The 22,970-nt window shown below is 61.1% G+C and overlaps 2 protein-coding genes across 7 annotated transcripts; both read left to right on the top strand.

Annotated features, from left to right (window-relative positions):
* Positions 1-6: 6 nt before the first annotated feature.
* On the top strand, positions 7-9,919 carry CNTROB (centrobin, centriole duplication and spindle assembly protein). Its single transcript, XM_025194354.1, has 16 exons — positions 7-165; positions 685-841; positions 1,033-1,149; positions 1,540-1,656; positions 1,764-1,862; positions 1,972-2,175; positions 2,415-2,549; positions 2,633-2,766; positions 2,927-3,052; positions 3,177-3,339; positions 3,631-3,784; positions 3,895-4,010; positions 5,307-5,686; positions 5,819-5,906; positions 6,419-6,637; positions 9,786-9,919. Exons 3-15 carry the CDS (start codon positions 1,129-1,131, stop codon positions 6,536-6,538), a joined length of 1,857 nt encoding a protein of 618 aa, XP_025050139.1. The 5' UTR covers positions 7-165; positions 685-841; positions 1,033-1,128; the 3' UTR covers positions 6,539-6,637; positions 9,786-9,919.
* Positions 9,879-21,474, top strand: GUCY2D (guanylate cyclase 2D, retinal). Of its 6 annotated transcripts, none has more exons than XM_025194349.1 (20): positions 9,879-11,022; positions 11,177-11,478; positions 11,950-12,304; positions 12,467-12,551; positions 13,523-13,619; positions 14,029-14,136; positions 14,440-14,523; positions 15,928-16,008; positions 16,392-16,568; positions 16,645-16,801; positions 16,910-17,059; positions 17,640-17,788; positions 18,481-18,644; positions 18,944-19,136; positions 19,214-19,388; positions 19,637-19,735; positions 19,943-20,037; positions 20,194-20,279; positions 20,409-20,531; positions 20,888-21,474. In XM_025194349.1, exons 1-19 carry the CDS (start codon positions 9,912-9,914, stop codon positions 20,494-20,496), a joined length of 3,756 nt encoding a protein of 1,251 aa, XP_025050134.1. In that variant the 5' UTR covers positions 9,879-9,911; the 3' UTR covers positions 20,497-20,531; positions 20,888-21,474. The 6 variants fall into 6 exon arrangements, 4 of the variants coding, with proteins under 4 accessions (XP_025050134.1, XP_025050138.1, XP_025050137.1 ...); XM_025194352.1 differs by having other exon boundaries at positions 9,912-11,022; positions 16,925-17,059; XM_025194350.1 differs by having other exon boundaries at positions 9,912-11,022; positions 20,762-20,901.
* Positions 21,475-22,970: the final 1,496 nt, after the last annotated feature.

Below are 22,970 nucleotides of genomic sequence, written 5' to 3'. Positions count from 1 at the left end.
GAGTGCGGCGCGGGGGGGCACCGGTTCCTGGTGTCCGGTCCCCCCCTCCCCTCCCCTCCCCTCCCCCGCTTCTAACCCCCGTCCGGCTGCAGGGGGGGCACCGGGCGAACGCGGCTTCGACGAGGACGACTCGTTCGACAGCGACAGCACTGCAGCACTGCTGGGGTGAGCACAGCCCAGAGCCAGCTGCCGTGTGGGGGCCCATCACACCCCTCCCCAGAGCCAGCTGCATCTCAGGGCCTCGTTACACCCAGTTCTGACACCTCACCCCAGAGCCAGCCGCACCTCAGGACGCCATTACACCCAGCCCCGATTCCCAGTCCCGGAGCCAGCTGCATTTCGGGTCCCTGTTATGCTGAGCTGTAAATATCCTACCCCGGCATCTGCCACATCTCGGGTCGCTGTTACGCTCAGCTGTAGATACCCCACTGGAGAGCCAGCTGCATTTCAGGTCCCTATTACACCCATCCCTGACACCACCTCTGCTCCCCAGAGCCAGTCACATTTCAGGTCCCCATTACACCCAGCCCCGACATCCCACCCCAGAGCTAGCTGCATTTTAGATTCGCGTTGCACACCCCACCACACGTGGGGCGGGGGGGTGCCCTGTGTTTGACTGGCTGTGGGGTACTGGGGAAGCGGGGTACACGCTAACCCCCGCCCCCAACTCCGGCCCCCCCGCAGCGCCCGGCCCCTTCAGGACGCATCCCCACCCGGCTCGGCCACCGGCCTGGAAGAGCTGTTCCCCCGCTACAGCAGCCTGCGCCTTGGCTCCCCATGCACCCTGGCACAGCCGGAGCCCCCCCGCCAGGTCCTCGAGCAGGAGCGTGCCCGCCGCAGGGTGAGGGGCAGCCGGGCGCCTGGGTTCTTTCCAGCTCCGGGAGCCTGGGGGGGGGCTGGGACCCCGGATGCCTGGGACCACTCCACGCACCCCTCTCGCCAGGCACGTGTCTTGCACCTCATACTGCTGCGGGTCAAGGGGGAGGAGGGGAATTCTTCCAATTCCCCCAGCATTGTCTCCTTCCTCCCCAGCACTGCGAGCGCCAGATCCAGGACCTGCAGGCCCAGATATTGGCGCTGCAGCAGCAGCTGGCCGTGGCCGTGGCCGCTGACCAAAGGAAGGACTCGATGATCGAACAGCTGGACAAGGTGTCGTGGGAAGAGGGGGGAAGGGCTCGGGGATGTGGTCTTGGGTGGGCATGGCCTTTGGGGTGACCCTGGGAGGGAGACATGGGGAGGGTGGGGAGTTCTCAGCCTGTATGGGGTGTGATCTTGGCAGGGGGCACAGCCCTTGATGTGACTGGGGGAGGCGGTCTCAGACTGAATGGGGTGTGATTGTGGGGGGGGTCATAGCCTTCAGGGTGACCCTTGAGGGGCGTTTCTAGGGGCCCCAGATGCCTGGGTTCTCTTGGGGGGGTGGAGCTCAGACACTTGGGTTGTCAGGAGGAGGGTCTCAGGGTGGAGATGACACAGCAGTCCACAGCGTGGGGTGGGGTGGGGACATGTGGCAGTGACACCGCCATGTCCCATGCTCCCCAGACGCTGGCGCAGGTGGCGGAGGGCTGGCGGCGCCAGGATGTGGAGCGCAGCGCGGGGCTGCGACGCCTGCAGGCCACAGCTGAGGCCAGCGCCCTGGCCCTGGATGCAGAGACTCAGGTGGCAGCAGGGCCCGGACACGTGGAGGGTGTGGAGTCATGAGAAGGCAAATGTTTGGGGGTGGGGCAGCAAGCCCTGCCCCCACCCTAAAAACCACCTCCCGACAGCGAGCATCGGAGCTGGCTGGGCAGCTGGAGCGGGTGCAGGCAGTGCTGGAGCGGGCACGGGATGAGGCCACACGGCTGCGCCAGGAGAAGGCTACCTTGGTAGGAGGCTGTAAGCCACGCCCCCTATGCACCCCAGCCTCTATAAGCCCTACCTCCATGATGTTTAGGATTTTCTCTCACAGCATGACTTGGGGTTCCCCTACTGCAGGAGGAGGAGGCAGCAGCACAGGGGCGGAGCCTGGAGGCAGAGCGGGAGCGGCGGCGGGGCCTAGAGGCAGAGCTGGAGCAGGGGCGGGGCCAGCTGGCTGGGCTGGAGGAGCAGCGGAGTCGCGGGGAGGAACGCGAGCGGTGGCTGGACCAGCGGTGCAGCAGCCTGGAGCAGGAGGGCGCCGCCCAGCGCCAGCGCCTGGAGGTGAGACCCCCCAGACCCTTGGTCCCGCCCACCTCCTCAGGGGCCCCCAACCTCCTGCACGGCCCCCCTGTAATGGCACCTTGTCCCAGCAGCCCCTTGGCTTCTAGCCTACAGGGGAGCTGGGGGCCTGGACCCCTGGGTTCTCTTTCCACTGGGGTACAGGCAGCCCGGATGCCTGGGTTCCCCGGGCTCGGGAGGGTGGGGAGGGGGCTGGCAATGTTGCACGACCCTGTCCCCAGGCAGCAGAGCAGCAGGCAGCCCAGGCCCAGGCAGAGTTGGCGGAGGCCCAGGCCGAAGCCCAGCGCCTGGGCACTGAGCTGGATGCGGCCCGGGCTGAGCGTGACACGGCACAGCTGGAGATGAGCCTGCTGCAGGTGAGGGGCAGCCCTGGGGAGTTCCGGGGCAGCCCAGACACCTGGGTTCTCCAGGGTCCGACTGTCCAGTGTGTCTGTGGCAGGCGCGGGGGGCGGCACAGAGGGCACAGCGTGAGGCCGAGCTCCGGGCAGTGTTAGAGCAGGAGGTGACAGAGCGCCTGGGTCGGGCCCACGAGGATGCCCTCCGCCAGCTGGGGGCTGCCCGTGAGGCCCATCGGTGAGGAGACCCCCTGCTCCCCACCACCGCCCCATGCCCCTCGAGGGACCTGGGCACCTGGGTCCCTCCAGCCTTTTGTGGCCGGGAGGATAGGACACCTTATGGAGCTGGTGTTGCAGGAGCTGCAAAGTCTCGTCCCCACACATGTCCCCCTCCACAGAAAGCAGCTGCTGGAGCTGAGCGCGCAGCATGAGCGGGAGCTGGCTGCGCAGCTGGCCCAGAGCCGGGCCGAGCTGGCTGAGCGCGAGGAGCGGGCCCGGCGCCAGGCCCAGGACTACGAAGACAGGTCAGGTCTGGAAGGGGATGTGGTTCAGCAAGTTGTGGCGTCCCTGGGTGGTGCACGGATGGGGGAGTCCCTGCTTGTTCCTGGGCCCGTGTTAATATGCCCTGTGCCCCATGTGTCCTCTCAGGCTGGCGCAACAGGAGGCGCTGACACGGGAGTTGCGGGCCGGGCACTGGCGGCTGGAAGCCCAGCGGGCCGACACAGTGACACGCCTGCGGGCGCTCATGGAGGCACATTGGCACGAGGCCCTGCAGCTCCTGTTGGGCTCCAGCAACATCTCTGCCAGCTCCGTGAGTTGGGCTGTCCTCCCCGCTGCCCCAGGAGGACCCGGGGACCCAGGCATCCAGGCTGCTTGCATGCTAGATTTGGAGACCCCGTCCATATCTCAGGGCTGGAAATGACCCAGGCATCCAGGCTTCCAGCACTTGCTGCTTTAACACCTCAGTCCTGACTTGTTTCTGGGGGGAGGAGGGCGATAGAGCCCAGGCGTCCTGCCCCCCACCCCTCTCCCATCCCTCCCCCACCCCTCCCAGAGTGGGGAGAGAACTTAGACATCCGGGAACACCCCGTTTCCTTTCCAGGGAGAAGACACGGGGGCCCGGGTGGCCTCCCCCAGCCTCCTTTCCGCTCCACGGCCCTCCGCCCCCCACCCCTCAGAGCCTGAGTGTCCCCCAGCTGAGGGCCTCTTGGACCGGCTGCCCCAGCCTGGGCCCCCCAGCCCCCGTGCCAGCCCAGGTCAGTTGGGGGGGGCAGGGGAGGGGTCTTTGTGGCTGCATTTGGCAGTGGGTCTTGGCCAGGCTATGGCACAGGCTGGCCCCTTTTGGACCTTCCCTTTGCTCCCCCAGGCCTGATGGAGCAGCTGTTCCCCGAGGACAAGGGGAGGGGCAGCAGGGGCGACTCCCCCATCCCAAGCAGCCCAGAGAGGGGGCGGGACCCCGATCTGCAGCGCTGCCTGGCCCTGGTGAGATGGGGGAGTGTTGGGGACCATGTGCAAGGGGGTTTAGGCACCGCATGTGCAGAGACAGCTCAGGGCCAGGAGGCTTTAGGGACGCGCCCCCTACTAGCGTGCGTCATCGCAGGCACATTCACCGGCAGAGCACGTCATCATTTTCTTGCGCAGATGGTCGCATGCGCTGGCACGTGCAATTATGTATGGTCATATGTATGTCGTCACAAGCACATGTGATTACATGTGCACACTCAGTCATGAGTATGTGTTGACAGGCATGGGTGCATTAGCACGTGCGATTATGTGTGCACACAGTCGCACATTTTTTCACGCGTTGGCATACGTAATTACATACACGCACTCAGTCACATGTAAGCATCGTTGCACATGCAGTAGCACATGTAATCGCACAGTCACACATGCACATCTGTAGTCTTGTTCTAGCATGTCTAATAGTGTACATGTGTACGGTCACACTAGCATGTGTAATCATGTACACACGAATTCAGTCCCATACTATCTTATGTAACTGTGTATACACACATTCAGTTTCATGTAATTTGTGTAGACGCTCACAGATTCAGTCGTGCAGTAACACCAGTGTGCACATGTGTATGTTGTCAAGGACAGTACATGTAACATACGCACAGGTACAGTTACATGCATTAGCACATGTAATTGTATACACACATTCACAGTTGCATGTAATTGTATACATATACAGTTACCCAGTAGCACGTAATTGCGGACTTGTGCGCATTGTCATGCGCTAGCACATATAATTATGTATGCACAGGCACACACGTCACATGCACTAGTACATGTACTTGTTTACAGGCACACACAATTGCATGTAACTGCATTTATATTCGGTCACACTAGCACGTCATTGTGTACGCACACACAGTTGCACATGCATTCAGTCACGTACTAGGATATGTAATCATGTATACAGTTGCACCCACATGCAGCCACATGGGCTAGCACATGTAGTTCTGCATGTGCACAGTCGTATTTAAAGCCACACATGTGCTAGCATGTATAATCATGTACACACACGGTCACACATGCATTCACCATCTCATGCACATTCTGTATCACATGTACTTGCACATGTAATGGTGCATGCGCATTAAAGACTTTCTGTGGTGGGGAGAGTGGAGGGGGTGTTAGGGACTGTGTGTGTTGGGGGGCGTTGGGTGCTGTGTGTGCCTGTATGCAGGGCCCCTTAGGGACCATGTGCGTGTATGCCAGGCCATTAGGGATTGCGTGCATGGTGTACCCTCTTACCCCCCCCCCTTCTCTCAGCTGCTGGGCTGGTCCCCGGGGGCTCCCCTCACTGGGGGGCCCGAGGGTGGCCTCCAGCCTTCCGCTCCCGCCTGGCCTGGTAAGAGGACGCCCATGGGGGGGCGCTGCAGTGCCCTAGGGGTCTTGGTGCCCCCTCCGCTCACCATGTGCCCCCCAGGTCCTTTTGAGGGTCACCCGAGGGCCCCCCTGGGACCCCCCCCCGCAGTCCGCAAGACCAAGGTGCCTGTCCTTCAGGCTGACCCCGGGCCACGGGGTCCTGGTGAGTTGCCCCATGCCCCCTGCCCCAATGCCAGCAGGGCATGCCATGGCCCGCCCCTCCAGCTTACCCGTTCCCCCCCCCCGGCGCTGTACGTCTCCCCGGACCCTGCCCGCCCGCCCCGGTAAGTACTGTCACCCGCCTGGGTTCAGCCCCCATGGGGGGGGTCCATGCCCAGCTTTGTGGGGGTCTGGGAGCCCAGACATCTGGGTTCTTTTCCATGTGATCCCCCTTTCCCCCCCTGCCCCTGTTCCAGGCTGGAGGTGAAGGCAGAGGGGAACCAGGCCCACCTGGGCTCCTGCAGGGCCGTAGACCCCCGGCTGGCAGAGCCCCCGCGGAAGGAGGTGAGTGGCTTGGGGCATTGTGGGATACTGGAGCTGTTATGTGTTGGGGGGGCGCGGCACGGCACTGGGGTCTTCTAGAGTATCATGAGATACCAATGCTGTTGGGGGTGAGGGTGCCTATGGGCATTGTGGGATACCAGTGCTGTGGGGGGGTGTGACCCAGGGTATTGTGGTATAGCAGTGCCATGGGGGCAGGGGTGCCCCAGGGTACTGTGAGAGAGTGGTGCTGTGGGGGGGTGCCCTAGGGTATTGTGGGATAGAAGTGCTGTGGGGGAGTGGGTGTACCAGGGCATTGTAGGATAGCAGTGATGTTTTGGGGGTGCCCTCGGGCACTGTGGGATAGCAGTGCTGTGGGGCTCGGGGTGCACATGGACATTGTGGGATTAGCAGTACTGTGGGGGAGGGGGTGCCCCAGGGTAGTGTGGTATAGCAGTGCTGTTGTGGGGTGGTGGGCAGGGGGACACACATGGTGGGACGCACTGTCCGGCTGCTCATGGCCGCTCTCCCTCCAGGTGGCTCCAGCCCGTCGTCTCGAGCGAACCCAGGCATTTGGGAAGGCGGGCAGAAAGCCGGCCCCACACGCCCCACCAGGTGCCCGCAGCACCAAGGCAGGGGGTGGCGCCTGGCGATGAGCTGATTGAACTGTGTGATTGAACTCCCGGTGTGACCAGAGCAAGATGTCCGCCTCGTGGGGGTGGGGCCGGGTGGGTTGGCCCGCCCCCTTGTTGCAGGTTTGGCAACCCGCTTCGTTAACGGTTCAACCTCTTCCCTCATTAATGGTTGAAATAAAGTGGTTTTGGGTGTTTGTAGCTGGCCTGGCCCTGACCCTTGTTGGCCCTTTTTGGCCCCAGGCCCTGCCCACTGTCCCCAGGCTCCACCCCTGGCATGCGTCCTCCCCATGCCACCTTGTCTCCCAGACACACTTGTGAAGGCACCCTCCTGTCACGCTCACACTTGTATGTATGCAGTTGCATGCACTTCCGTGCAGTCAGACACATGCTGTGACGCATGTCACGCATGTGCTAGTGCGTGCAATTGTGTACACGCACTGCCATGCATATTTAGTCACGCATGTTGGCATATGCACTGTTGCACATATGCATTTAGTCGCACACACTAGCGCATATAATCGCATACACTGTCATGTACGTGTTCATATGTGCTAGAATGTGTAATGGTGTGCTTATGCTCTGTCAGGCACATTCACAGTCATGCACGCTCTAGCACATGTAATTACATGTGTGCATTCAGTCACATGTACACCAGCATGTGTAATATCACATGCACAGGAATAGTCACATGCGCACTAGCACATGTAACTGCCTGTACTCTGTCTCATGTGCACAGTCACACGGTCAGTGTCACATGCATACAGTGATGCACACACTGGCCCATGTAATCGTGTGCATGCACTCAGTCTTGCATGCAGCTAGCATATGTAATCTCGGAATCACCCATTCAGCCACATGCACGCTAACACATTATTGCATATACATATTCTGTCACACCTACATGTTCGTTCATGTACATACTAGCACATGCAATTGTTTCCAGTCACACACACACATTCAGTCACGCTTGCTTGTGTACTCAGTCACAGTTGCACATATTTAGTCACGCACGCTAGCACATGAAATCAGTCACACTTGTAGTCATACACCCTAGCATGTGTAAGTGCGTGTGCAGTTGCATGTACACATTGTCACATGCTAGCATGTGTAATTTCATGCAGCAACATATGCTAGTACATCACATGCAGTTGCATGTACACTGTCACATATGCCAACCTTTGTCATTGTATGCAGTCGCACATGTATGTAGTCACAAATGCTAGCCATGTAATCGCACATGCAGTTGAGCGTAGTCACACACTAACACATACAGTTGCATGTGCAGCCACACATGCTAGCACCACAATCGTGTGTATACAGTCACATTCATACACATCCACCTGATCTCATCTATGCATAGTCACACTCGTGTATATATATACACACCTGTATTATTACAGTCACATGCATGCGCACAGTGACTCACATGCACGCATACTCCACCCCCTTCCAGGGCCTGGCTCCCGGGACCCCCCCCCAACCCTTCCCCAGGGACCCCACTCAGCCCTGCCCCTGAGGCCACCCCCACACTGCCAGCCCTCCTCTGCTGGGACCTTTCCCTCCCACCCTCACGGGGAGCATCAGAGGACGGGACCCCCATGCCAGGTCATGGGTCATGGAGCCAGGTGAGAGGGGGGCAGGGGGTGACTGCAGGGGGAGGGAAGGGGCTGGGACTCCAGGGTTCTCCCTGCTCTGTGGGGGGCCAGAAGTCTTGGACGGATGTCTAGGTTACTTCCTTGTTGCAGGAGGAGAGCAGGGAAGCTGGGAGTCTGCAGGCAGGGAAGAAGTAGGCGTCCCAGGGTGGGCCTCGCTGCAGCCTGCTCCCCAGGGCCTGGGGATAAGCTGGGCTCACAGCTGTGTTGGTTGCTGAGCAGCTCTGGGCTGGGGGCAGAGGATCAGTGGTGGAGAATGGGGTATGGGGCAGCACATGGAGGGGGTGGGTTTCCTGCCCTGGTTGTTTCGGTCTTAGCAGGGGCAGGGCCGTGCTTGAGGGAGCTGTGAGGCTGGTGAGGGGCCAAAGCCCAGGAGACATGGATGGGTGGGGGAATGGGTGGATGCACAGAGAGCTATTGTGGGGGCATGGATGGAGGGGTGAATGGGTGCAGAAATAGGTGGATGCACAGAGAGCCATTGGGGGAGGATGGATGAATGGATTGATGGGCAGGCAGGTGGGTGGACAGGCAGAGTGCCATGGGGGCAGAGGGACGGACAGGCGGGTGGCACGTGACTCTGTGGGAGGCTGTGCATAGGGTGGTGGAGGGATGTAGCAGGAGGGAGGATTTGGGTGGCCAGTGGTGGAGAAAGGTATGTGCAGCGTGGACAGCCTCTCCAGGGGATCCCCTCGGGGTCTCGGCCTGGCTGCGTCGAGGCAGCCCCCTAGGGGGCTCCCAGCTCCACAGGTCCCTGATTCTGGGCCCCCATGCTCGGGGGAGCTGGGGTCCTTCATTAGAAACACTGCGAGGGCTTAAGTGGGGGGCGGGGGTGCACAGGGCAAGCCGCCGCCATGGTGACCTGGATGACCTGGCGGGTTGGATGGGGAGCAGGGGGTGGTGCTGAAATACCCCTGCCCCTTTAATGCTCTGAGCTGCAGCCACCTCTGGGGTGGGGTGGGTGGGGCAGGGCTGGTTTCACTGCGGTCCCCCAAAGACTTGCGCATGAGTTTGGGACAGTAAGTGCTGGGTGTGCTCCCTCCAATGTGTGCTGCTGCCCTCCCATCCCCCACCCCAGCAGTGCCAGGGTGCCTCAAACAAGGGGTTAATCCAAGATTATCTCATTTGGGGATTAGGGTAGGAGAGGAGCCTGGTTTATGGAGGCTCAGTCTTGAAAGGCATGATGGGATTGCATGGGATTGAGGCTACAGCCGCTGGGCTCTGGCCTGTGGGGGGGGACCTTCTATCGCTGTGGCAACATGTGGGGGTGGGGGGGAGGATATGTCATGGTGGGAGGGGTTGGTTCTGGGAAATAGGGGGTGGAGCCACCTTCCCAGTGGTCTTGTAATTAGCTGCCCTTAGCAACATGGCTGGTTGCCATGGGGATGTTGCCGGCAGCCAGGTGGCTGCCCTTGGCAACACCAGGCAACACTGCTGCTTATCATGGGGATGCCATTAGCAGCAAGATGTCTGCCCTTAGCAACAAATGACCACCCCTGGCAGTGAGATGTCCCCAAGATGGTGGAAGCCTCTTAGTCTCGGGCTGGGGACAGATCTAGGGAGTCCTGGGTCCCACCTGGAGCCCGGGTGTCCTGACCCCTCACCTCTCTTCCCTGCAGGAGCAGCACCCCATGGTGACCCCGCCAGTGCCTTCCTGCCATGCTGGTGGCACTGCTCAGACCTGAGTCGCCTGCCACCTCCTGAGGAAGTACATAGCGCCCCGGCTGTCTGCTCCCAGCTGCAAGATGGCTGCCCTTGACAGCAAGATCTTTGGCAACAAGAGGGTGATTCATGGCAACCAAGTGGCCACCATTGACAGCAAGATGGCTGATCTTGATGGCAACATGGCTGTCCCTGGCAACAAGAGGGTGACCTTTGGCAACAAGATGGCCGCCCCTGATAGCAAAATGGCGGTCTCAGGTAGCAAGAGGGTGACCTTTTGTGGCCACATAGCCACCATTGGCAGCAAGATGGCTGCCCCTGGCAACAAGAGGGTGGCCTCTGGCAACAAGAGGGGGCCCTTCATCAACAAGATGCTTGTCCTTGATACCAAGATGGCTGCCTCTGGTAATAAGAGGGTGACCTTTGGCTACAAGACAGCTGCCCTTGGTGGCAAGATGGTTGCCCCTGACAACATGAGGGTGACCTTTGGCAATAATATGGCTGCCCTCGGTAACAAAATGGCTGCCCTAAGCCCCTTGCCCCCGGGCCACCGTGGCCTCCTGGCCCCGCTTTGGTGGCCTGGTCTCCTGCTGCTGCTCCTGCTGCCGCCCCTGGGCCATGGGGCCACCTTCAAGGTGGGCGTGGTGGGCCCGTGGAGCTGTGACCCCCTGCTGACCCGGGCCCTGCCCGAGCTGGCGGCCAAGCTGGCTGTGACCCGGCTCAACAAGGACCCGGCTGTCAACCGGGGCTTCTGGTTCGACTACGTGGTGCTGGACGAGGCCTGCCACCCAGCGCAGGCCGTGGCCGGGCTGGTGCGGGCTGAGGGCCGTGCCTCAGGCTTTGTGGGCCCTCTCAACCCGGCGGCCTGTGGCGCGGCAGGGCTGCTGGCTGCCGCCTGGAACAAGCCCCTCTTTTCCTGGGGCTGCCTGCGGGGCGAGCCGTGGCTGCGCGGTCCCGTGGCCTGGCCCCTGCCGCCAGCCCCCGCCGTGCTCTACGCCGTTCTGCGCTTCTTCCGCTGGGCCCATGTGGCCGTGGTCTGCTCCCAGCAGGACCTGTGGCGTGAGGCCGGGCGCGGCCTGGCTGATGCACTCCGGGCCCGGGGGCTGCCCGTGGGCGTTGTGGCCACCATGGAGCCCCACGCTGAGGGTGCCCGCACCGCCCTGCGCCAGGTGCAGGCGGCCGACAAGGTCCGAGGTAGGTGTGTGTGGGGTATGTGTGTGGGGGGATGAACTCTGGGGTTCTCATTGGGAGAGGAGCCTGGACACCGGGGGGGCGGGCAGCAGGGGGTGGACGCAGTTCGCATTGCCCCCCTGGGCCCTGACACTGTCCCCCCCCTCTCCCCCCGCAGTGGTGGTGATGTGCATGCACTCAGTGCTGCTGGGCGGGCAGGACCAGCGCCTCCTGCTGGAGGCAGCAGCTGACCTGGGGCTGGCAGACGGGGGCATGGTCTTTGTGCCCTATGACGCGCTGGCCTACAGCCTGCCCTACCGCGCCGGCCCCTTTGCCACGCTGACCAACAGCTCCAAGCTCCGACGCGCCTACGACGCCGTCCTCACCATCACCATCGACTGCCCCGAGCGCTCCTTCCACGAGGCCTTCCGTGACGCCCAGCGTGGCTATGAGGTGCCCACCCACATCGACCCTGAGCAGGTGGGCTGATTGGGGGATAGGATGGGGATAGGATGGGGATGGAACCGGCCAAAGGGCTGGCTGGAAGGTGGGGGGTGAAAGGGGCCCCATGGGCAGAGATAGACGGTTGGATGGGAGGGAGGTGGATGGTCTGACGTGGACAGGAGGAGATGGATGGGCCAATGGGGAGATGGAAAAGAGATGGATCATGCAGTGGGGAGAGGGGAGGGAGATGGATCATCCAATGGGGAGAGGGGAGGGAGATGGCTGGTCCAATAGGGAGATGGATCATCCAATGGGGACAAGGATTATCCAATGGGGGTGATGGGAGGGAGATGTGTAGTCCAATGGGGAGCTGGGAGATGGCTCATCCATTGGGGGGCTGGGAGGGACACCCCTCATCTAATGGGGTGCCGGGGTGGGGGAGCCAGCTGGTTCAATGAGCCGACGGGAGGGAGAGCCGCTTCCCTCTGACCCTCGCCTCCCTGCCAGGTGCACCCGCTCTTCGGCACCATCTACAACTCCATCTACTTCCTGGCCATGGCGGTGGAGCAGGCACGCCGGGCCGGGCGCTGGGTGATGGGGGCCAGCGTGGTGGCCCACGCCCGTGCCTTCCAGCTGGATGGTTTCTGCCAGCCGGTGGCGGCTGGGGAGGATGGGGCGGCGCACATGGCCTACGTGGTCCTGGACTCGGAGCCCCGCGGCGCCCGTCTCTGGCCCACCTTCCGCCTGGACCTGGGCAGCCCTGGCCTGCGCTACCTGGGCCACCCCATCCACTGGCCCCGTGGCACCGGGCCTGGCACCGACCCTGGCTGCTGGTTCAACGCCAGCGCCCTCTGCTCCGGGGGTGTGTGTGGCCCCCTCTCTCCTCTTCCTGGCAAAGGGCTCTCTTGGAGGCCATATTGGCCGGAGCTCGTGGGTCGGATCTAGCCTGGTCCTGGGGGGTAGCATGTCTCCTCCCCCCTACCCTGCGCCTGACCCCCAGTGCCCTCATCTTCTTTACCGGCAGGTGTGGACCCCACTTTTGTGCTGCTTATGTTCATCCTGGTGTGTGCACTGATCCTGGCAGGAGCAGCCATTGCCTACTACATCCGGTGAGCGCCCAGCATCCCTGGGTGGGCCCAGTGGCTGCCACGCTGAGTCCCCTCCTGCCCTTTGTAGTCAGGGGCTTTGCCGGTGGCCATGCTGAGTCCTGGCTAAAGGTCACATTAGATCCTGTCTCGCCTTGTTGTGGTCAGGTGCTGTGCTGGTAGCCATTTTGGGTCCTAGCTAGCAGCTATGGTGGGTCCTGGCTAGCAGCCATATTGGATCCTCTCCTACCCTACTGTGGTTGGGGCCTGTGTCTGCCACCATGTTGAGTCCTGGCTAGTGGCCACATTGGATCCTGTCTTGCCCTATTGTGGTCAGGGGCTCTGCTGATGGCCACATTGGGTCCTAGCTAGCAGCCATGTTGGGCCCTCTTCCACCTTGCTGTAGTCAGGGCCTGTGTAAGTGGTCAAGTTGGGTCCTGGCTAACAGCCATGTTGGATCCTGTTCCACCCTGCTGCAGTTGTGGCCTGTGTCTGCCACCATGTTGGGTCCTACCTAGCAGCCATGTTGGATCCTGTTCCACCCTGCTGCAGTTGGCGACTGCATCTGCCACCATATTGAGTCCTGGCTAGTGGCCATGTTGGATCCTATCCTGCCCTGCTGTGGTCAGGGCCTGTGCTGGTGGCCGTATTGAGTCCTGTCTAGCAGCCATGTTGGGTCCTCTTTCACCCTGCTGTGGTTGAGGCCTTTGTCAGCAGCCATGTTGAGTCCTGACTAGTGGCTATGTTGGATTCTGTCTTCCCCTGTTGTGGTCAGGGGCCGTGCTGGTGGCCATGTTGTGTCCTGGCTAACCACCCCCAGTTAACTGACCTTAGGAGATGGTCCCTCAATTAAATGACCCTTGGGTGGAGCTGCTTGGGGAGCGTGCAGGCATCACATATACAATGGGGGAGCCCAAGGTGTGTCCCCAGTGTACTGCCCCTGTCTTGAACTCACTACTTTGGGGATGGGGTATCTCCCCACTTCGTCCCTCCAGGCGCCGGATCCAGCATGGCCAGCTGATGAAGGGCCCCAACAAAATTGTCCTGACCATGGAGGACCTGACGTTCATCAATACCCAGAGCAGCAAGAAGGTGAGGCCAGCGGGTAGGGCTAGGGGAAGGTCAGAAGTCAGGGGGGTGGGGTAAGGGGGCCAGCCCATTGCAGATGGTAACAGTGGGGTCAGCTGGACCTGTCTTTTGATATCAAAGGTCAGTGACATCAAGTTGGAAGGTCAGGGTGGGCCTTAGGGGTCTGGGCACTGGCACCTGCTCCTTCAGGGTTAAAGGTCAGAGGGGTAGGGCCAAGGGTCATTCCAGTACAAGGTGATGAGGGGAAGTCAACAGTACCTGCTCCCTTGGGGTCAGAGGTGAAGGCCATGGGGGTGGGGGGGGGTCCTCCTGCTCTTCCAGGGTCATAAGTCAGGGTGACATCCTGAGGGGGCAAAAGGTCATGGTGGGGGGAGGCAAGAATGCAGGCCCAGTTCTTACCCCCCTCCCCCAGAAGCTGGATGAGAGCCGGACCAGTCTGGCGGGACGCAGCGCCTCGGACACCAAGAGCGTGAAGAGCTTGGGAGCCACACCTGAGACCACCAACGTGGCTGTCTCCGAGGTACCCACCGTTCCCTGCCTCCTACCCCCTTTCCCTGCCCCTCCCCCCCCAGCTAAGCTGGCTCATGCATGGCTCCAGGACACTGGGCAGAGACACCTCCAGGCACCTCACTTCCCTGCCCACCCCCTCCTGGCCCAGCTAATTGCCCGCTGGGGTGTGGGGGGGAGCTCTGCCCACTGCCCCTTGCCATGCCAGCCCCTCCCTCTCCTCCCTTAGCATAGCTCTCCCCCCACCCCCTGCATTGCCTTAGTGTCCCCCTGCTGTCCTGTGTGCTTCTGACAGCTGCTTCCTGCCCCTCCGTAGGCTGTGGAGAAGCACCCCGGGACCATCCAGGCCCCCCTCTTCCTCCTCCTACTTAGCCACTACGGCCTGGTGGCCTCCTGGCAGGTAAGTGCCCCGGGGTCGCTGTAGAAATGCACCTAACCCACCCCCACGTGCCTCCCTTCCCTCCTCACCCACCACCTGCTCTGGCTTCCTCCCTCCTTCTAGGTGGGCCCCTTGCCCCAACCCATCCCTATCCCCATCCCCATCCCCTCCAAGCCAAGATACATCCCCATCTGGCCAGACAGATCAGAGACCATCTGGCCTAGGAGTTTCCCCATCCCATAACCGGATCCAGCCTTCGTTGACCTCTTTAATGCCTTCAAGTCCATGAGCTGGCGGAAAGGACCAGCCAGATTCAGAAGCCTGAAAATAGTCCAGCGAGGTCCCAAGGCATCTTTGCAGCCAGGCGACTGCCACCATCCTGCCCGGTGGATCAGAGATGAGTCCGCTGGATTTGGAGTCAATTTGGGTTGTGTCGTCAGCCCAGCCATTTTGTTTCGATGGTCATGTGGATCATCGATCATGACCACCATCCTCCTGGAACTGGTGTAGCATGCCAACCAGATGCAGGGCTCTTCAGTCTGGGGGGTTTTTTGGTCGAAAGCCAAAGGATTTGGAACAACCATTATTGACTTTCAATATGCCAACGACCACCCTTGAGCACAGGATCTTTTCAGAGAAGACTACCTAACGTTGGGCCTTTTTCTCAACATTTAGAAGGCTGGAGCACTCTATCACCCTCTTCTGGGCCATGAATGTAACCCCTTCCTCCTCTCAAATTACCATGGAGGGAAAGACCCTAGTGGTCATGGAGTGCTTCCCCTACCTCAGTAGCCATCAGAGAGGGAACATGGATGAGGAGATCATGGTGCCCAAGTGGGAAGTGGCGTTGGCGTGCCTCCATTTATTGTGGTCCAGAAAGATGGCAAGATCCAGGTTGACGAGGCAGTCCCCGTCCCTGCTCTTCTCCACAGGTGAGCTACCATCATCATTGCAAGAGCCTGGAGAGGCCTCCAAAACACCCTGTGCAGCCAACGGGAAGACAGCTGTACAGACATCAGCGCTTGCTGAAGCCAACATCTGTGGATTGGACTCTTAAGTCATCTCAAGACCCATGGTGGAGATCCCCCTCAGGTGGATGGATTGCTGACATTTTGGGATCCACAGCCCTGATCCACACCCTGGATCCCCTTGGGGCCTTCTGCCCAGCGGGGTCTTGCCGTGATCGTGCCTCTGCTCTGTTCCCGCAGCCTCAGGAGCCCTCAGCAACACCTCTCCCCTCGCTCCTCCCCCTGTCCCAGGCTGCCCCCCTCCGTGGAACTGAACCTGTATTGTCTGGCAGGAGCAAGGGTGGGATTGGTGGGTGGGGGAAAGGGAGTGGGGTCTGGTGGGTCATAGCAGGGCAGCCCGGACACCTGGGTTCTCTCCTGCTGACTGCGCACCCTCTGCTCTCTCCCCCCCTTGCAGGGCGACTGGGTCTGGCTTAAGAAGTTCCCCGGAGAGACACACCCAGAGATCCGGCCCGCCACCAAAATGGCCTTCTGCAAGGTAAGGCCAGTGGGATCCCCCTCACTCCTGACCCGCAGACCCCTTCCCCCCCTAGCCTGCCAGTGCCCCTCACTCCTGTCCTGCAACCCCCTGTGCCCCCCAGCTCTGCCAGTGCCCCTCACTCCCAGCCTGCAGCCCCTGCCCTGCTGGTGCCCCTCACTCCCGACCCGCAGCTCCCTGTGCCCCTCAGTGCCAATCACTCCCAATCTGCAGCCCCTTGCCCCCCTCAGCCCTTCTGGTGCCTCTCACTCCCAGCCCACAGCCCCCTGCACTGCTCAGCTCTGTCAGTGACCCTCACTCTCAACCCCACCTCCCTGGCCTTGCTGGGGCCCCTCACTCCCAGCCTGCAGCCCCGCTGAGGCTCCCCTTCCTCCCCCGCACAGCTCCGGGACCTGCGCCACGAGAATGTGAACCTCTTCCTGGGCTTCTTCCATGACTGTGGGGTGCTGGCCGTGGTGTCAGAGCACTGCTCTCGTGGGAGCCTGGAGGACCTGATCCGCAACGAGGACATGAAGCTTGACTGGATGTTCAAGTCCTCCCTGCTCCTCGACCTCATCAAGGTGGGGATTGTAGAGGGTCTGTGGAGGTGGGGCATGAGGGGGCGGGGTCTGATAGATGCTCCACCTCCCCCGGCAGGGCATGAAGTACCTGCACCACCGGGAGGTCATCCACGGGCGCCTGAAGTCACGGAACTGCGTGGTGGATGGGCGCTTCGTGCTCAAAGTCACAGACCATGGCTACAGTGAGCTCCTCGAGGCCCAGAAGGTCCCACGCCAGCCACCCCGGGCCCAAGGTCAGCGTGGGGGCGGGGCCAGCTATGCAAATAGGGGGCGGGGCCAGGAGGGTGGGGCGGGGGCGGGGCCAGGGCTTGAGGGTGTCCCTCCTCTGCCACCCACTGCAGACCTGTTCTGGACAGCGCCGGAGCTGCTGCGCGACCCAGGGCTCCAGCGCCGTGGCACGTTTCGGGGGGACATCTACAGTGTTGCCATCATCATGCAGGAGGTCATCTGCCGCTCCACCCCCTTCTGCATGCTGGACATGGCCCCCAAAGGTGAACTCTGACCCACCCCCAGCCGCCACGGTACCCCTCGCTCCCAACCCACAGGCCCTCCACCACTGTTGTGGTGCCCCTCCCTCCCAGCCTGAAGTCCCTCAACAGTGTGGTGCCCCTCACTGCCAACCTGCAGCCCCCAACATGGCAGTGTCCCCCACTGCCAACCCACAGCCCTCTGCACCTCTGTGGTGCCCCTCACTTCCAACCCGCAGCCCCCTGCACCCCTGCCATGTTGCCCCTCACTCCTGATCTACAGCCCCTACCCACATGGTGCCCCTCACTCCTGACCCACAGTCCCTTCATGGTGTCCCTCACTCCCACGCCGCAACCTCTGCCCCCCTGGTGGTGTCCCTCACTCCCGACCTACAGCCCCCTGTCCTTTGTGGTACTCCTCACTCCTCACCCACAGCCCCCTGCCCCATGGTGGTGCCCCTTACTCCCAACCTGCAGTCCCCAGCCCTCCTCGGCAGGGCCCCTTACTCCCAACCCACAGCCTGCCCCCATGGTGCCCCTCACTCCTGACCCACATCCCTCTGTACCCCCACCATACCCCTCACTCCCACCCCACTGCTTGCAGAGATCATCCGGAAGGTGGAGCGCCCACCCCCGCTGTGCCGGCCGTCGGTGTCCGTGGACCAGGCGCCCATGGAGTGCATCCAGCTGATGAAGCAGTGCTGGAGTGAGCAGCCTGAGCGCCGGCCCACAATCGACCAAATCTTCGACCAGGTGGGCGCCCCCTGCCCCGCCCTGCCAGTGCCCCTCACTCCAACCCACAGCCCCCTGTGTCCCTCAGCCCTACTGGTGCCCCTCACTCCTGACCCTCAGCCCCCTGTGCCTCCAGCTCTGTTGGCTCCCCTGACTCTCAACCCCACCCCCCAGCCCTGTTGGTGCCCCTCACTCCCGACCTTTAGCCACCCATGTTGGGTGTCCCTAAAAAGGGTTCTTGGAGGGGTCACATGAGAACAGCCATCAGAGCATAGCTCAGACCACTCCTCCCCTTCTCTAGCTCTCCTAGATCTTTTTAGAGGTGCAGGGGCCAGACCTGGCCATGGTGTTTGAGGCCTGGAGGCACCATGGGCTTATAAAGGGGGACTGAGATACTTTCTGGCATGGGTTCAGTAGCACCAGGCTGTGCGGTCGTGTCCTGGGGGGAAATAGTAATGGAAAATGAGTTCTGAAGGGACCTCAGGAGGTCACATCTAGTCCAACCCCCTGCTCCAAGCAGGACCAGCCCCAACCGCATCATCCCAGACAAGGGTTTGTCTAGCCGGGTCCAAAGATGGAGACTCCTTCACCTATCTGGGCGGCCTCCCCAGTGTGCAATAGAGGGGAAGAATTGCTGCCCTCCATGCTGGGGTGTTGGTAGGTGGGTCTTTGCGGGAGGGAGGCTCCCAATCTGACTCCTTGTCCCCCTTCAGTTCAAGACCCTCAACAAGGGGCGGAAGACAAACATCATCGACTCGATGCTGCGCATGCTGGAGCAGTACTCCTCCAACCTGGAGGACCTCATCCGGGAGCGCACAGAGGAGCTGGAAATCGAGAAGCAGAAGACAGACAAGCTCCTCACTCAGATGCTTCCCCCGTGAGTGGGGGAAAGGCCGGCATGGGGGTCCCCCTGGGCCGGCGTGGCGGGGACACAGACTGGGCTCCACTATAGGGGTAGAGGAGGCAGAGCCAGGTATGGGGAAGACCAGGTAGCAGATGGTTAATCCTCCAATCCAGCAACCCCCAGCTCAGGGCTGATGTGGGAGCCTGACCCCATGTTCTTCTCCGTGCATGGCAGGTTGGAGGCAGACATCAGGAGGAGGGGGGTGGGTTCCCTTGGGCTGGGACTGGGGCTAAGGCGGGGTTTTAGCCCCCCACTTACCCCCGGGACCACAGGTCGGTGGCAGAAGCGCTGAAGACGGGGGCAGCAGTGGAGCCTGAGTACTTTGAGGAGGTGACACTCTACTTCAGTGACATTGTGGGCTTCACCACCATCTCAGCCATGAGTGAGCCCATTGAGGTGGTTGACCTGCTCAACGATCTTTACAGCCTCTTCGATGCCATCATCGGCTCCCATGACGTCTACAAGGTGCCCAATGGGGGGTTTCTAGGCATGGGGTAGGAGGCAGCGGATGGGTCCGCCCCTGACCCTGTTCCCTGCGGCAGGTGGAGACAATTGGGGACGCCTACATGGTGGCCTCCGGGCTACCCAAGCGCAATGGGAACCGGCACGCGGGCGAGATCGCCAACATGGCCCTGGACATCCTCAGTGCCGTTGGGTCCTTCCGCATGCGCCACATGCCCGAGGTGTCCGTGCGCATCCGCATTGGCCTCCACTCCGGTATGGCATCGGGCATCACCAGAAAGGGCTTTTATGCCACGTCAGGCTGGGCCGATTCTGCTAGCAGTAAAGTCCTGGATAGAGGGTCTGGTGAATTCACTTGGGGCCAGATTTGGGAAGGGATTTTCCTCCCCCTAGGTCAGATTGCTACAGATATGGGAGGGAAGGGGTTTGCCTCGGTGCCTGGCACTACGCCAAGGCCATTGGACATCTGGTGTTCAGAGCCGAATGTGCCCCATTCCCCACAGGGCCTTGCGTGGCTGGAGTGGTAGGGCTGACCATGCCCCGGTACTGCCTTTTCGGGGACACCGTCAACACTGCGTCCCGGATGGAGTCCACTGGCCTGCGTAAGGCACCTGGCAGGGAGGGGAGCTGGGAGGGGAGTAGGATCTGGGGGTGGTTAGGGCAAGGCAGCTGGGAGCCCAGATGCCTGGGTTCTGTGGGAGGGATAGTGGGTCTTGGGGATGGTTGGAGCGCAGGGGCTGGGAGCCTGGACACCTGGGTCCTGGGAGCTCGGTGTTTGGGGCTGGGGCCCTCACCCCGTTTCTCTCCAGCTTACCGGATCCATGTGAGCCTCCGCACAGTACAGATCCTGCGTTTGCTTAATGAGGGCTTCAAGCTGGAAGTTCGGGGCAAGACTGAGCTTAAAGTAATGGTGCCCCTCACTCCCAGCCCACTGTCCCCCTGGCCCTGCTGATGCCCCTCACACCCAACCTACAGCCCCCTGCCCTCCCTCCAGCCCTGCTGGTGCCCCTTACTCCTGACCTGCAGCTCCCCACAACCCTCCCATCTTTCTGTCCCACAGGGCAAGGGCACGGAGGATACGTACTGGCTGGTGGGGCGAGAAGGCTTCCACAAGCCCATCCCGACGCCCCCCGACCTGGTGCCTGGGTAGGAGCTCCCTCACCCGGGGTGGGGAGAGATTGTGGGAGCCTGGATGCCTGGGTTCTCTCCTGGTGCAGGGCAGTGGGAGCGGGGGTCTGGGGACCCTCACTGATGGCGGAGCCCCCCGCACTGCAGGGCGAGCAACCATGGCATCAGCCTGGCGGAGATCCCTGAGGAGCGCCGGAAGAAGCTGGAAAAGGTGCGGCCGGGCTTGGCGAAGTAGGCCAGGCTGCGCGTAGCCAGGCGGAGCCAGGGCAGGTGAGCTGGGCTCTGGAGAGCCAGAGATGTTATACAAATGCATTATTTGAATGTGTTTGCATACATTCGCATATGCACAAGAGGATTGACTTGCTTCCCAGAGAGGCCTGGAGCCAGGTCCCCCGCCTGCCTGTAGCAGGGTGGGGTACTGAGGGCGGGGTGCCCCCACATCTCCACAGACCATAGAGATGTGGCCAGAGCGCCCCCCGCCCTGCTTTGTGCCCTTGTAGCCAGCTCACAGCAGCATCAGAGGTCAGCCTATGGCCCAGAGTCCTCCAGGCCCCCCAAACCATAGAGATGGGGCATAGAGTGTCTTGGGTCCTGGCACCCACCTGACTCGGTCTTCCCTCCGCCAGCTGGAAGAGGCAAGGAGACCTGAGTGGAGGCTCCAGGCACACCCCCCACCATCACACCAGCATGGGATTGGAAACCAAGCAGCCAACCACGGGTGCTGCCTCCTGCCCTGTCCTCCTTTCTATGGACTGTTCCTGCCTTCCCAGGTGCATTGTGGGACATTGGCAGACCTGGAATAGGCTCCTGACTCTGTCCCAGGCCCCCAGGTACATTATGGGATGCTCACCTACCTGGAATAGGCTCCTAAGCAGGGATTATTATTTGTCTGTGGACAAAAATTAGTGGGGTTTTTTTTTAAAGGGCTCGACACTCAGGAAGTGCAACAAGCAACCTTAAAGTGGAAGCTTCTAATTACTGTGTTAGCCGCCCCCCCTGCCCCAGCTGCCATATGGGCAGGGTCAGTGATTATCAGGGGATGGGCTCAAAATACTTGGGGGGTGGGGGGAACAGGGCATCGCTTTTAAAGGGATGTTGCAATTCAATTGTGGACCAAAGGCAACCTCCCTCCTTGAAGGGGTGGCCACCCACAGTAACTGACCCACAGTTGGACGTATTGAGCTGCTATTAAATTCTGCCCGGTTTAAAGGAACGGGTTCTGCTGTGTCAATGCACACCCTCTGTGTCTGTGAATATTTGTTTGGCAGTGGGGGAAAAAAAAGGGAGGATTCTTAAAGGGATAGCTGCGGTCAGTAGAGGCCATTCCCCTGCTACAGAGCCAGGCAAAAACCCCTGCCAATCCCTGTGGTAGGACAGAGGCATCACTACGCCTAGATCAGCCCCGACTGGTGGTTGTTTAACCTCTCCTGGAACCCCTCCAGTGATGAAGAGTCCCCAACTCCCTTGGACGTAGGCATAGCTGTGCCTAGATCATCCCTGACCAGTGGCTGTTCAACATCTTGAACTCTCCGGTAATGGAGAGTCCTCAGCTCCTTCCACCTCTCCTTGTGCAGCTTGCTTTCCATGGCTCTGATCGCCTTTCTCGGCCACCTCTGGACCCTCCTGAGATTTTCCTGTGTTGGATGATCATCCTATGAAGAGCTGGGCTGCTGGGTTTGTCCAGGCTGGTTTGGATGGGACTGATCCGGCCTCTAGCAGGGCTCAGATTGGATGTGACCTCTGCAGGCCCCATCTCTGATTGAATCTGGGGAGGGAAGGAGACCAGGCTAGGTGACCATCAGTGCCGCTGGCTTTAGTCTGGGCTATAGGGAGAGCATGATATGGTGAGGGCAGTTGCCAGGCTAGGCCAGGGATGGGATCTGAGCTGGGGGAGTCAGTTGGAGGCTGGGAGCCAGTGTTGAGTGCCTGTGCCCCGGCTTCCCTGAGGCTCGCTGGGCACCTCCCAGCACAAACCAGCCTTCACGTGTGCATCTTTGGCTGGATCCAGCACCCACTGGCATCACAAAGCAAAAGGAGCTCTCCCGTTCCAGGCAAAGAGCCCTTTTGCCAGGCCAAAAGTCTCTCCTGTCTGCGGGGTCCCGGGGCAGCTCGTTGCAAACCTGAAACCGGACATTTTCTGCAGTCGCTAGGTAGAGATGGATTCCCGGATGGCCCCTGGTGTCATGGCCGCATCGTTTCAGCCTGTGTTGTGTGCACAGACTGTGGCCACAGCCTGGATTTTGGCTGCTTCTCATGCTCCATGCAGCATGGGGCCTCGACCCTGGTGTCCTCATGCTCCGCACTGCAGGACTTTCCATCCTTTGCCCGACTGGGGTGCAGCGAGGGTGTGGATACTGTGGGCATCTGAGCTTTCCATGAGCCTAGGTGGCTCTTTTCATGCTCCCTTTGGGAGCCAGGTCACTGCCAGCTGCCTGGGGTAGAACCATCCTCAGGCACCACAGGGTCACAGCACTGGGACCAGTGGCCGGGAGATCTTTCCCTGATCCAGTCAGTATGGACAGCAGGCTGGAAGAGGTGGTGAATGGCGTCTCAGCATGTGGCCCCCATCCCTGGGGAGCAAATACCCCCCACCGCTGCCTCAGCTGGCCTGAGCCTCTGTCATGGGCTCCCCTCAGCCATTGAACCTGGTTCTGGAGGGTGCAAGGGGGTTGGTGGGCTTGCAGCCCATCTGGGCAGAGGCATGCAAAG

Source organism: Alligator sinensis, unplaced genomic scaffold, assembly GCF_000455745.1.
Source record: "Alligator sinensis unplaced genomic scaffold, ASM45574v1 scaffold1745_1, whole genome shotgun sequence".
NCBI classification, from domain to species: Eukaryota; Metazoa; Chordata; order Crocodylia; family Alligatoridae; genus Alligator; species Alligator sinensis.
The sequence above is the reverse complement of the archived record's forward strand: the minus strand, read 5'-3'. Positions and strand labels throughout refer to the sequence as shown.

Bases quoted from the DNA above. Each gene is read 5' to 3' on its own strand.
- GUCY2D (XM_025194349.1), top strand. From the start codon at position 9,912: ATGGCTGCCCTTGACAGCAAGATCTTTGGCAACAAGAGGGTGATTCAT. The intron at 17,789-18,480 runs GTGGGCGCCCCC...GTCCCCCTTCAG, and splicing joins TCGACCAAATCTTCGACCAG to TTCAAGACCCTCAACAAGGG. The intron at 19,389-19,636 runs GTATGGCATCGG...CATTCCCCACAG, and splicing joins CCGCATTGGCCTCCACTCCG to GGCCTTGCGTGGCTGGAGTG.
- CNTROB (XM_025194354.1), top strand. From the start codon at position 1,129: ATGATCGAACAGCTGGACAAG. The intron at 3,053-3,176 runs GTCAGGTCTGGA...GTGTCCTCTCAG, and splicing joins GCCCAGGACTACGAAGACAG to GCTGGCGCAACAGGAGGCGC. The intron at 4,011-5,306 runs GTGAGATGGGGG...CCCTTCTCTCAG, and splicing joins TGCAGCGCTGCCTGGCCCTG to CTGCTGGGCTGGTCCCCGGG.